General features: G+C 35.2%; 1 protein-coding gene across 1 annotated transcript in view; it reads right to left on the minus strand.

The window, feature by feature from the left end:
- Nucleotides 1-12,500, minus strand: part of LOC136826899 (carbonic anhydrase-related protein 10-like) — a 134,649-nt gene that overhangs the window by 64,900 nt on the left and 57,249 nt on the right. The window contains exons 2-4 of the mRNA XM_067084430.1: nucleotides 7,123-8,028; nucleotides 2,465-2,655; nucleotides 1,654-1,851 (exon numbers count right to left, since the gene is read on the minus strand). Of these exons, the coding sequence (XP_066940531.1) occupies nucleotides 1,654-1,851; nucleotides 2,465-2,655; nucleotides 7,123-7,192 (459 nt within the window). The 5' untranslated portion in view covers nucleotides 7,193-8,028. The remainder of the gene's footprint in view (nucleotides 1-1,653; nucleotides 1,852-2,464; nucleotides 2,656-7,122; nucleotides 8,029-12,500) is intronic.

Here is a 12,500-nt window from a genome sequence, read left to right on the forward strand (position 1 = left end):
GTGATTATTCAGGTTCGTTATTAAAACCAGGCATCTGGTGATCTGCGTTGTAAATATACTCGTATACTTTTCCGGAAATTGTTTAGGTCTTCCAATCTTCGTTATTGTGACGTTTTCATATAATGTTCATTGTTCTCAATTTTAGCTTAGTTATCATGTTCATAGAGCCTCAAATTACAGAGAAAGATTTACAGAATTGCAGACAAAAATCATATGCGCACATATTGCCGTACATGTATAGCCAGCACTTGGTAACGTATTTCTAAGTTTGATTTTGTGTGTGTGCGTGCTTAATCCATCTGAAAATATGAACATATACCTACATTTATCATGGGATTTATTTCTTACCAGTTGCAATGAAGATCATTTTAAGGGAAATTTTCCAAACCACATAATGTGATGCAATTCTGTATTCCTGTTACCAACAAAGTATAATGTTATTTAGAAACTGGAAAACGCTGTTTAGCGTAAAGCCGTTGGCCCATTTTGTCTGAAAGAAATGGCAGCCGCGTGCTTTGGATGTAAATAGCCGCTGCAGTTTCACGATTAGCATAGCAATTTTACTGCTACAGCTTGGATGTTCGTTGCGCTTATGTTGATAGAATTTATATTAATGATTTAACAGCTGTAAAATCAGGAGATCCACGTAGAATTCGAGGGTCGGGATGTTTGTCTTCAAAAATAAGGTAAAGTTTACTTCCTCTCCATCATTCAGTTGTATTTTCCGGTATTTTCCCGTATCTTCGGTACACTGAAATATACACTTTGTGTTCTCTTGATTATTTAGCTTCTCTCTGTTTGAGAAGTGGAGTTGTCATCATCTGAGAAGTCCATAAATCTCATTTCTTGCAGTGGGAGATTATTCTCTTCAAGTAGCCATGCGTTTCGCTTTTTTTTTTTTTAACTAAAGAGTCAGAAGCAGTGCCTAGCAGTCAGGCATTTCTTTATAAGAGTAGGCATGGAAAGAATCAAAAGAACAGCAATTTTGTGTACGTTTGTGATATACTTTAGCTATGAGGTGCTATTTATTTATTTTTTTTTAAATCCGGTGAAGGGAAAAATAATTTTGATAGTTAAAATGGAGCTCGTAGCTTTTTTCTTGCAGTAGAATGACAAACCCACTTCATGGCTCTTCATATCTAAACGAGCCAACTAGTTCTAATTGTAGTACCTGATTGAGCGCAAGAAATCACATTTTTTTTGTTTGATAGATGAAAATGATTTATTTGGGTGTTTCTTTCCTTACGGATAGTATATTATTAGTGCAGTACATTTCATTAAAAAATGGAAATGATCCAAAGGGTAACCTTTTCAGTTTTATTAGGATTTATTTACTAATGGTAAGCTGTTTATGTGGTAGTCTGTAAGAGGTTTAGGAATGTTTTATCAAGAAATATATATATTTTTTTAACTTTTATCTGTACCATAATACCTAATAGGTTATAGATAATGATTCCTTTTATCAATAAATGAGTCCATTTATCTCTTCTGCTTCATTTTATTAAAGAGCGTTAATATCAGTGTAAAAAGGAATTGTGTCACAAGTCGAAGGATATGCATTGAATTTGCATTGTAGGAAATCGAGTGTATTTCACAAAAGCTACGTAGCCACCATAAAACTCAGTACCTCGGAACAATAGGTTGCAGACTCACCTCCCCTGGGAAAAACTGCCCCTGGATGCTGTGTTCGGAACCCACAGTGTGGGTCGTCGTGGCGTCATTTGACCACCTGACGACAGCGTGGGCTAAAGTATGAACATAATACAGAGGTCCTCCATTAACACGCCACACCTGTCCATTGCCCACAGACCACCGGAGACCGAATCCAGTATTTACTAGAGTTCCATCAATCTGTACGGAAAAGAGAATTGTTCATTAATTTTCTGTAATTGTATTGGGATCTTTACACTACTTATTTGCTGGTTTTTGTTATGTGATTTGACGTAATTTTTATACAATTATCACGTGGTCTTTTAATTGTAATACAAATTTTCCCGTATTCCAAAAATTGTTTTGCTATTATTGCACCGACTACATTGAACGTGTTATTGCTGTGTCAGGAAAGACCTAAGGCTCAGCCGAGTGTTTATTTGTGCTGAGCGAATTTTTGCAGAATTGACAGTTCCTTTGTCTCTCTGTTTTAAATTGTTCTCTACACATTCTTATTACAATTATGTGACTATTTGTAAAACGTAAAAAGGCTCGAGTATCCTGCAACACTCGGCTAAAACATAGATAAAACTCAAAAGTTTAATATTGATTACTTCGATTAAAATGAAAATAAAAAGAACCATAGAGAATTATTAAGCATTCAGAACGCATTTCCTGATATTATTTTCTAATGAAACCAGAATTTCAAGCTTAAACTCCAAATCGCTGCTGAAGTTCTTGAGAACCTAAGTTGGGTTCAATCATTAAATTTCTAATTTACGTCCAATAAAGGCAGAAGTGCCACAAACATCACCTTGTGGGAGGCGATGTCAAGTTTGGTGAGAGTATGATCGAAGACGACAGACGAAGTGGCTAGATCGACAGGTGACTGACGTCGTCCGTCGCTACACAGTCGCCATCTGCGGTTGATTATGCCCCAGAAACCAGGTCCAGAGATCCCGTCGTAGCTCCACCAGGAGGACCAGTCGAAGGCTGGGTCTTCCTCTGTAATTAGATCAGAAGAAACAGTAAGAATGAGGCATCAGTGTTTCAAGACTTAAAGACTTAATGGTTAGAAGGATGATTCCTCAGAACAAGAGTACGAAATTAGTGGCTGCAACTTATTCACAAAATACGATCCCCTGGATGATTTGATTGAGGAAGTGTGTGTTTATTGTAACCGGCGATTTGCTGCATGTTAGCATAAACCGTTTGCCAGCATCTGTACGTAAACTTCATGTTTTTTTAATGGAAACCATCAATAATTCACTAAACTGGATTTGGTCCATCATTGGTTGTGCTCTTTTATTAACGGATACCAATTTAAGAAGGTTTTAAGTTTAATGTGGTACATAGTTGATTTTTCATAACATAGTAATCGGTTAACGAATGTTCAACACTTGATATTCGAAGTGTTTAGGGTTTTAATATTCTTCATCTCCACCACTGCCTCTAAGCTAAAGGCCCAGTTGCCTTGATGTGTCTTCCCCCACTGTTCCTATCGACAGCATATTCCCCCACTAAACCTCCTTCTCTTGATCCTTGATCACTCCATCTAATACTCTGCCTCCCTCTTGACCTTCTCTCCCTCACAGGTTCCACCCAAGCTCTCTCCGCTCTTTCATTCTTACTCGTCCTCACCATATACCCATACCACCTTAACCTCGACTCTCTAAGTAGATCTTGAGTTTTTGAAATTCTGTTTTAAATCTAGGCCTCAACTGTCTTATATACATAACCATTCCCCTCCCTGCTTGCTGGACACCATAATCTCACTTTTACCCCTCATCTACCTTCATACCACCCCATTCAAAAGATTCCAGTATTCTTTCTAAAACCTTCAACAAACGTTATTTCAGTTTGCTTCACCAGAAATTACCACACATCATATCTCCCATGTGTTTCAACACATTTACAGTCAGACTTTCTTCCTAGTCATTTGTCATTAACTCCTCTTCCAAGATAGCCCGTAACAGTTCCAGTATACATTATTGCCTTTGTATACGAAGTACCGTCAATATTTCAATTTGCACCTCCGATGGACCTTATGATTTACCACTCTTCGTTTTACTTACTGTGGTCTTTGCTTCCATAAATTGTATCTGCACCACCGGTATCTCCACTGTGATTAAAAGGTCCTTATGCTTTAGGAGTTTTAATACTCTTGTTAAATAATAGTGGAATTGTTGCGTCCCCAGCTAGACAACATGTATCGTATAAAAATATTTTTAGTATTATCTTGCTGTAAACTGAATGATCAATTAAAGCAAGCGGTTTTAATGTTTACTGTGTACTGAAGGAAAGCATATATATGTACACTCATGCACAACATATAGGATATATATATACTATATATATATATATATATATATATATATATATATATATATATATATATATATATATATATATATATATATATATATATATGTATATATATATATATATATATATATATATATATATATATATATATATATATATATATATATATATATATATATATATATATATATATATATATATATATATATATATATATATATATATATATATATATATATATATATATATAATGTATGTGTGTGTGGCAGTAGTGGTGGTGGTGGTGGTGGTATGCATATGTTAATCCCATTTTAAATTTTTTCTCTCCCTTTTAAACGATAGCCTGCCGAGGGGCTTTATTTTTCTTAAATCCTATTCATGACAACATCCCTGTCTTTGAGGCAGCAATGCCCCGACTTCAGAAGGAGACGCTATTCATTGTAATGCAAATTGGAAGGAAGAGATCTAAGTGAAACAAAAGAATGTGTAATGTTATTCCGATTCAGGCGAGGAGCTCTTTCGTCATGAAAATATTCCGTTATCGTTCAAGATTAAACCAGAGTTTTTTTAATAATGCTTAAAAGTCCTTTATTCAAAGGTAATCCAATTATAGTTCACGACCATGGGTGTGAAGGCTGATATTTAAGTTAATATTTCTGTTTTTACATAAATTTCTACTTTCGCTAATTATACGTTATTTGAATGGCTGAATTTTTTATTGTTAAATAAATGTCTACTCTGAAAGTTAAATCTCCTATTGTATTATTGCAAATATAATCAAGCATATTTTTTTATTACAAAAACTGTCATAGCTTCAAAATATGATTTATATCTGTTAAAAAATGAAGTTCGTTTTCTCCTGGGTTGTTTATCGTTAATGATAATGTAAGTACAAGAGAGTGGAAGCATAAAAAATCTTAATGATGTTTTAGCATTTTGGTGATAACAAGAGCTAGTTTGTATTGACCATCGATGAATAAAATCTTCGTCGCCTGAAATCATAATAAAGGTCCCTCAGCTGTGAAATTAATTAGTTATGTTGCAATTAAGCAAGGCTACGTTTAAACAATAAACACGTTCTCTCTCTCTCTCTCTCTCTCTCTCTCTCTCTCTCTCTCTCTCTCTCTCTCTCTCTCTCTCTCTCTCTCTCTCTGACCCACAATTAATTGTTCATCTTTTATGGTGTGCATTTTCCAAAGCTCTCTATATAAATTAGCCTAGTTGCTCTCTCTCTCTCTCTCTCTCTTTCTCTCTCTCTGACCCACAATTAATCGTTCATCTTTTATGGTGTGCATTTTCCAAAGCTCTCTATATAAATTAGCCTAGTTGTTTTTCATCCTTACCTTGCATTTGGGTACAGTGATTATCAAGTTAAATCAGCAGCATTTTTCTAGTTTATGTCTATCAATTAATACCTTACCATATGTTTACTATTTTGCTCTGTTCCTATCACATTTTCTCTGAAATTTTGTTCGCCCATAATCCTTCCACATCCCAATCAGTTGGTACTGTATTACAGTCTGACTGTCATACCCAAGCATACCTGTAATCCCTTGACATCATGAGTCATTTCTGTGCTTTAGCCTTTTAATTATTCTCCCTTTATTGTCAAGTCGCTTCCACAAGGATTCTCAATTATTTTTATAAACCCATTCCACTTGCATGATTCGAGTCGTCACTATCTTGCGGATTCAACAACTCTTCAAAATTCTCCATCAACGCGAGACTATATCCATCTCAGTCAGCATATCTTTGTATGTATCTTCCGTTCTGAGATCTATTATCTCATTAACAATTCTCTTCCCTTACTTCCCCACTCGGTGGGTCCTGGTAGATTTTCACTAGAACACGACAGTACATTTACTGTGAGGTGGGGATGGAGGTTTTGGGGGCAAATCGCTTTCGTCTCCAGGTTTCACCTGGGTAAAATGACTTAGGAACTGTTCAGCTGTAAACCGCAAATTATTATTCAGTCTTAACCTTTAACTTTTCCACTTTTCTTTTACCTCTTCTTATTCATCATATTATTTTTCATCTATGTGTTCTTCACTACTGACCTGCAAATGCTTCATCTTTTCCTGTACTAAATTTCCATTTCATAATCGTAGCAGGCGCTACTAATTAACTTGTGTCCGCAACCATTACTTGTGATCGTTTCCGTTGCGTAGACTTGATTCTTCTCAGCATCTATTCGCAGTGAATACTATCAGTCGGAGAGCAACTTCAGAAAAGTACGTGTTATATTTGTTGCATCCTAGAGTAGGGGAATATTATTGCTAAATACACTATTAACAAAAATAGCCACTGCCGTTCCAATTATTTTAGTTGTAAAAATAGTACCAGAACAGTTGAAAAGTAATGTTAATAAATATGGTATTGAAAATTAAAAGTGGGTATTAGAGACAGGAATGGTATAACATAGTAAAAACAAAGCCCTTGTTATTGTTTGTACACAGGAGCATCACATTTATAGAAAGTGAATCGTTATCCACTGTTGGTACGTATTCATAAAGCCTTTTGATGAAATTATAAAAAAATAAAAAGTTCAAAGGTCTGGCTGCTTTGTGACTTAAAATATTTTTCTTGTCAGTGATGCATATGTTTCCGCGCTTGCACATAAATCTTTGAAGGTTTCAAGAGCAGCCCGTATATTAAAGCAGGCGCCTACTGACGATGACAAGATAATCATTCTGCGGCATCACGATGCATCGCGTGAGTTTCTCTCTCTTTGGCTTTCCCATTGATAAATAAATATCCATGTGAAAAAAGGAAAGAGAAGGAAGTTGCATCATGCACATGCTTGACATTGTTTTTATTTGTCTGCATTGTTTCTAATTCTAGGATGTACGTTTTCAGTAATGTAGGCGTTTGGGGGAGCTACCGTTAGTTAATAAATATATTTTGCATGCCATTGCTTGTCACTAGTAAGTATATGCTAAAAAATCTCCAATTTCTCCACAAACGTTTTGCTTGTTATATTTGCTTTCATCTGTGAAGGTTGTTATGAAGATGTAGGTTATGTTGTATCAAGAATGGTGATTTCTCTGAAGAGCGAATGGTTGATAACTATATTTTATATGTACTCATTACATACATAAATGCGTCTATATACTATATATACACTCATGCACTCGATGTTATCCATACCTTTATGATGATCGGCAGCTACAGATTCACATGACGTAAAGATGAGCACTATTATCAACGGCCAGGGCATGACCTGTGATGACCTCGTGACCCTCCTTCTTTCCCAGCTGTGAGACAGGTCTCTTTAGGTCAAGCCGAGCCGCGCATTCGATTGTGGTCACTACATGATTTACAATCTGAAGACGCTTCTTCTCATTTTCAAAACCTGATTATTTGTTATGCATGGAATTATATTTTCACTTGATCACTGTTTTTTTCTCAATTTGATGTCACATTGGGTGGAAACTTCCTTATCGGTAATATTTTATTATTTAAACTGTCTTAAGACTAACACGTAATCACCTCAGTGACTAATTTCTGTTGCATCACCTAATACAGAAGCCGCGACATTTGTTGTTTTAAATCAATCACGATCAGTCTCCTCTCCAGTATTTTTAGTTTTAATATGAAATGTTTATCAAGGCATAAATTTCAAAGATTTTGTGTTTTTGTAATTAGGGAAAAGTTCTCAGTGTGCGAACTTTTTACGCTAATTCAAGAACTGTGAAAGTGAACACAAATTTCTTTACGTCTTAATGCACCAGAAGTATTACGTCATTATGCATTATAAGTTTCATACAATAAGAACTTTAATTAACGCATATCCGCGGCTTTCATTCTTGTTTTCTTATATTTTCCACCTTATAAACGAGATATTTCTTTGTAGAAGCGGTACGTCGTCTTGTCATAGTTTATTGTGTGCATGGATGTCAGTTACTTATATTATTTTTTTATCCCGTAAAATTTTTAATGTTGTTCGCTTACATCGATGAGTTATTAGACAGCTATTTCTCCGACTTTCTTAGTGATCTAGTCGCGCTTTTCTAGCATTTTTTTGTTTCTTTCGTCTGGCTGGACACAGTTGACCTGAAAAGATAGACAAAAATTAAGTTAATTTATGATTTTAAGTTTAATTATATTTCTGTCAGATAAAAGCCATATAGAGGCATTGAGTTTTACAGCAATTGGTTTTCATACAAAACATTATCAATTTTGAACTCTCGGTAATAGAAATACTTTCACACAACGTCAAACTATCGCTTTTATATCACAGGTAAAAAAAAAGAAATGGGTGAGCATTTAGCTGCCTCTAAGCCTCTAACAAACAGCTGTGCTAAATCAGACGGGAAAAGGGAACGTGATAAGGCTGAGAAAGTGTTTGGGCCTTGGGTCTTTAGTCCAGTAACAGAGGCAATAAATAACATTAAGAATAGATCCCAAATCCAAGTAATGTTTCACAGGTTAAATCGTTTATATAAAAGATTAAGAATACATAAAAACGTTAATATACTGAATTAGGAAAACATATACAACTTACTGAAACTACTTGGAAAAAAATTCAATTCATTAAACTTGTTACGAGAAGTAGGACTTTGATTCCAACTGAAATCCAGTTATGACTGCTGCCTTTGAAGAAGTAATGCATTGATCTCCCCTTCTACATTAGCTGTCTATCAGAAATTGTGCTCAAGTAAAAAAAAAAAAAAAAAAAAAAAAATAGGGCTTTAGACTTACGCTTTAATGTTTTGTAAATACCAGGAAAATTATGCTCATCTATGTCACAGACATGAATAATAAATCTGACTCCAACAGTTGTATCAGGAAGCAAGCAAAGTCTATCTCTTAATAGCTGTATTTACAAACACAAGCAAAATCCGGGTGCTGATACTTATCCCAGCTTTGATATAAGGACTCATTTCATTCTAAAGATTTTGGGATCAAATATCTCCGTCCATGGAAAATCCTGCGTATCGGGAATAACGCCTCTGCAAGAAGGCATGAGAAGGCGGGCTGATTTCCATATCAAAAGACCTGGTCTAAAGGCTTCGGTGAAGAGGGGGGAAGGGACATGAGAAATGCACCTCGCTGCCAGTTATGATTACTGCAATAGCGAGATGTCATTCATGATAATGTAATCACGTTCACTTCATTCAAGCAAGAGTTCCACCACGTGTGCTACGAAGTTAGAGGAACTCCTCCTCGAATTTCTCGGTCGATTCTGATACAACTTTCATACTTATTTCATAAGATGATAAAAATGGTTGCTCGCCATTTTCAGGAGAGTAATTTTGGTCACGTATATGTTTTATTATAAATTTCGTATCAAAGTATAGAATAGTATCCGTAAATAAGATTTGTATTAGATTATTCATTCATTTATATTAATAACTGGGAAAAAAGTAGAAAAGAGAAGAAAACTTTTAAGTTAAAAATTATAAAAAAAAAAACTAAAGGAGGTAAACGCATGGTGATGAAGTTGTATACTATGTATTCGCCTGGAATACATAGTATAAAACGTGCAAAGAGTGTGGCATGCGTTGAGATTTGAAATTCGACAGATCTGAATAATTTTGTAAACTTGCTGTGATAACTGAGGGTAAAAAAAAACTTGAAACTCTCAACAGAAAAATTAGGTATCACAGTTTCCGACCCATTTTGAAAACGAACGGAGAAAAGTGATGGAGCTTAAATCTTACACTAGATATATTCTGATATAGATTTCAAGAATCGCTTGAAACGCTAATAAGTCATTGCCAGCTAAAGCAGTCATTAAAATAATGATTACCACTGGTGAATGCTCATTTTAGTTTTCAGAAAAGAAAACTATTGTGCCGGCTTTGTCTGTCCGTCCGCACGCTTTGGTCCTCACCTTTTCTGTCCGCACTCAGGTCTTAAAAATTACTGAGGCTGGAGGGATGCAAATTGGCATGTTGATCATCCACCCTCCAATTATCAAACATACCAAAATACAACCTTCTGGCCTCAGTAGTTTTTTATTTTATTTAAGGGTAAAGTTAGCCTTAATCGTGCTTCTGGCAACTAAATTGGATAGGCCACTACCGGCCCATGGTTAAAGTTTCATGGGCTGCGGCTCATACAGCATTATACCGAGACCACCGAAAGATAGACCTATCTTCGGTGGCCTTGATTATAAGCAAAATCCATGGCCCTTTGCAGCTAAGCCCAGCCCACTGGCTAGCTCTCGAAAGGGGAATGACGTCACACTAGTTAACAGTCCAGAATGATTGGCAGTTCGGATTTGACTCCGTTCGGTCATGTTGAGGTCTGTACTTGAACGATGACTCCACAGAGTTGAGTTTCCGGAATTGTGAAATATTCAACTGATATCTCCGATGAGTTCTTCGTTGGGCAAGCGGGTTCCGTTCTCAGCTACCACTCTGTTGGCCGCGAGTTCGAATCTCCCACCGGCCAATGATGAATAAGAGGAATTTATTTCTGGTGATAGAAATTCATTTCTCGCAATAATGTGGTTCGGATTCCACAATAAGCTGTAGGTCCCGTTGCTAGGTAACCAATTGGTTCTTAGCCACGTAAAATAAATCTAATCCTTCGGGCCAGCCCTAGGAGAGCTGTTAATTAGCTCAGTGGTCTGGTTAAACTAAGGTATACTTAACTTTTTTTTATCTCTGATAAAGATATATATATATATATATATATATATATATATATATATATATATATATATATATATATATATATATATATATATATATATATATATATATATATATATATAATCTGATAAAAGATATATATATATATATATATATATATATATATAAGTTATATAATATCATTACTAAGATCTTGGATCATTCTGTCTGTGGATCTTTTTTTTTTTTTTATTTGATCATGCGCAGCCTAAATACACAAGCATCCCTTTTTTTTTTTTTAATTGGTGTTGGCCTACATAAGCGATTCCACATAGACACATAAATGAAATGAAGCAAAGACTTTTGCTGCCAGTTCCGACATTAGGGTATTAATTCATGTCAAATGTTAATATCATCATAGGAGTAGACCCACATATAAAATTCTTATATCTTGGGGCAATGCAGGGCATAGGCCTATGTGTCAAATTTTTTTTATATATTTTGAGGCAATGACAGGTCATAGGCCTAAAAATCAAATTCCCATATTTTGTGGCAATGACAGGGCATGGGTCTACGCGGCAATTTCTTATTACAAATACTAGCTTATAATTAATACAGTAGCTCAGACCCCACGATATATAATGTATATATGTGCATACGGTGAAATGTACATGTATAAGCATGTGCATATACACATACATGTGTACTTATGTCGATGGTCATAGTAAATGTAAAGCCACTTATATGACAGATAATAAAAGTAAAATTTGTGGGCGTGTAGCCGATGATACACAGACCAATCATAAGGCTGCCTCAGCCTTACACACAACTATTGAACTGTTCGCAATGAATTATAATGAAAATATATATTTACACTATGAAAATGAAGGCTATGGTAAGAAATCATAAGATACTTAACGAAATAAGAAAAATAAAATGATAGCTGAAAAGTTATGTAATAGATGATCCAGTCCAGTCTGCGAGTAGCATGATTCATTTGCTTTTCGGGGCATTCTTGAAGGTTACCTGTTGGACAAAAAGGATACATAAGAGTACATTTTCTAGACTATATTCATGAAGATCTTGATTACTTTCATTTAAACAAATTACTGAATTTCAGTTAACAATAGTAGCCAGATAATTCTTTACACTAGTATTTTATGAATAGGTCTATGTTTATTCTGCAGTGCTGGTTTACCAGATGAAAATTTTTCGAAGACACTACAAGCACTATAACTGTAGCAACAAAAACAAGAATAACCACAAGAACCACAATTAAACGGCTGAATAGGGATAGGCCTGTAATCCAAATGTCATAAGCTGCGTAAACCGACAAAAAGACGTGGGACATAATTTTTTATGATCTGTTATTTCGAAAGGAAAAAATGCCCTTAACAAAGTTCCATGCAAATTATAACCAGTTTGACTCATATAACTTATCATGCTGTAACTTTATGTTAAACATTGGCATATTCTTCTTTAATAGAGTGCGGTCACTGCTTGTCATCTCACCGAATGTGTAAACGATTGCAATGAAATCGATTTTATGACTATTAAAATGTAGTAAAATTTCCTAAAATCAGTATGAAATACCAATCTGCATAGCTCTGAGAAAGTCTTGGTGTTCAAGTTTAGAATGGCGAACACGCTTGACATTATCAGACGGTAATTATTATTGCCTTGTAATTCAGGTGCACCGATTCGAACGCAAGACATTCCCTATGTCGTCACCGTATTCAGGTGAACCTCATTTACGAAAAACAACATTGCAGCATCGCGGAACAGTCCTGACTTCATTCATATTTTCCTTTTTTTTTTTTTTTTTTTTTTGCCGGTTTTAGGAAGATGCGTATTATGATTTTATTTCATGGGATAATATGATGCTTCCTTTTGATAATCAGCAGACCATATTTTAGTTCGATAAAACAACCATTGCAAAATGAT

This window comes from Macrobrachium rosenbergii, chromosome 41 (assembly GCF_040412425.1).
Source record: "Macrobrachium rosenbergii isolate ZJJX-2024 chromosome 41, ASM4041242v1, whole genome shotgun sequence".
NCBI classification, from domain to species: Eukaryota; Metazoa; Arthropoda; class Malacostraca; order Decapoda; family Palaemonidae; genus Macrobrachium; species Macrobrachium rosenbergii.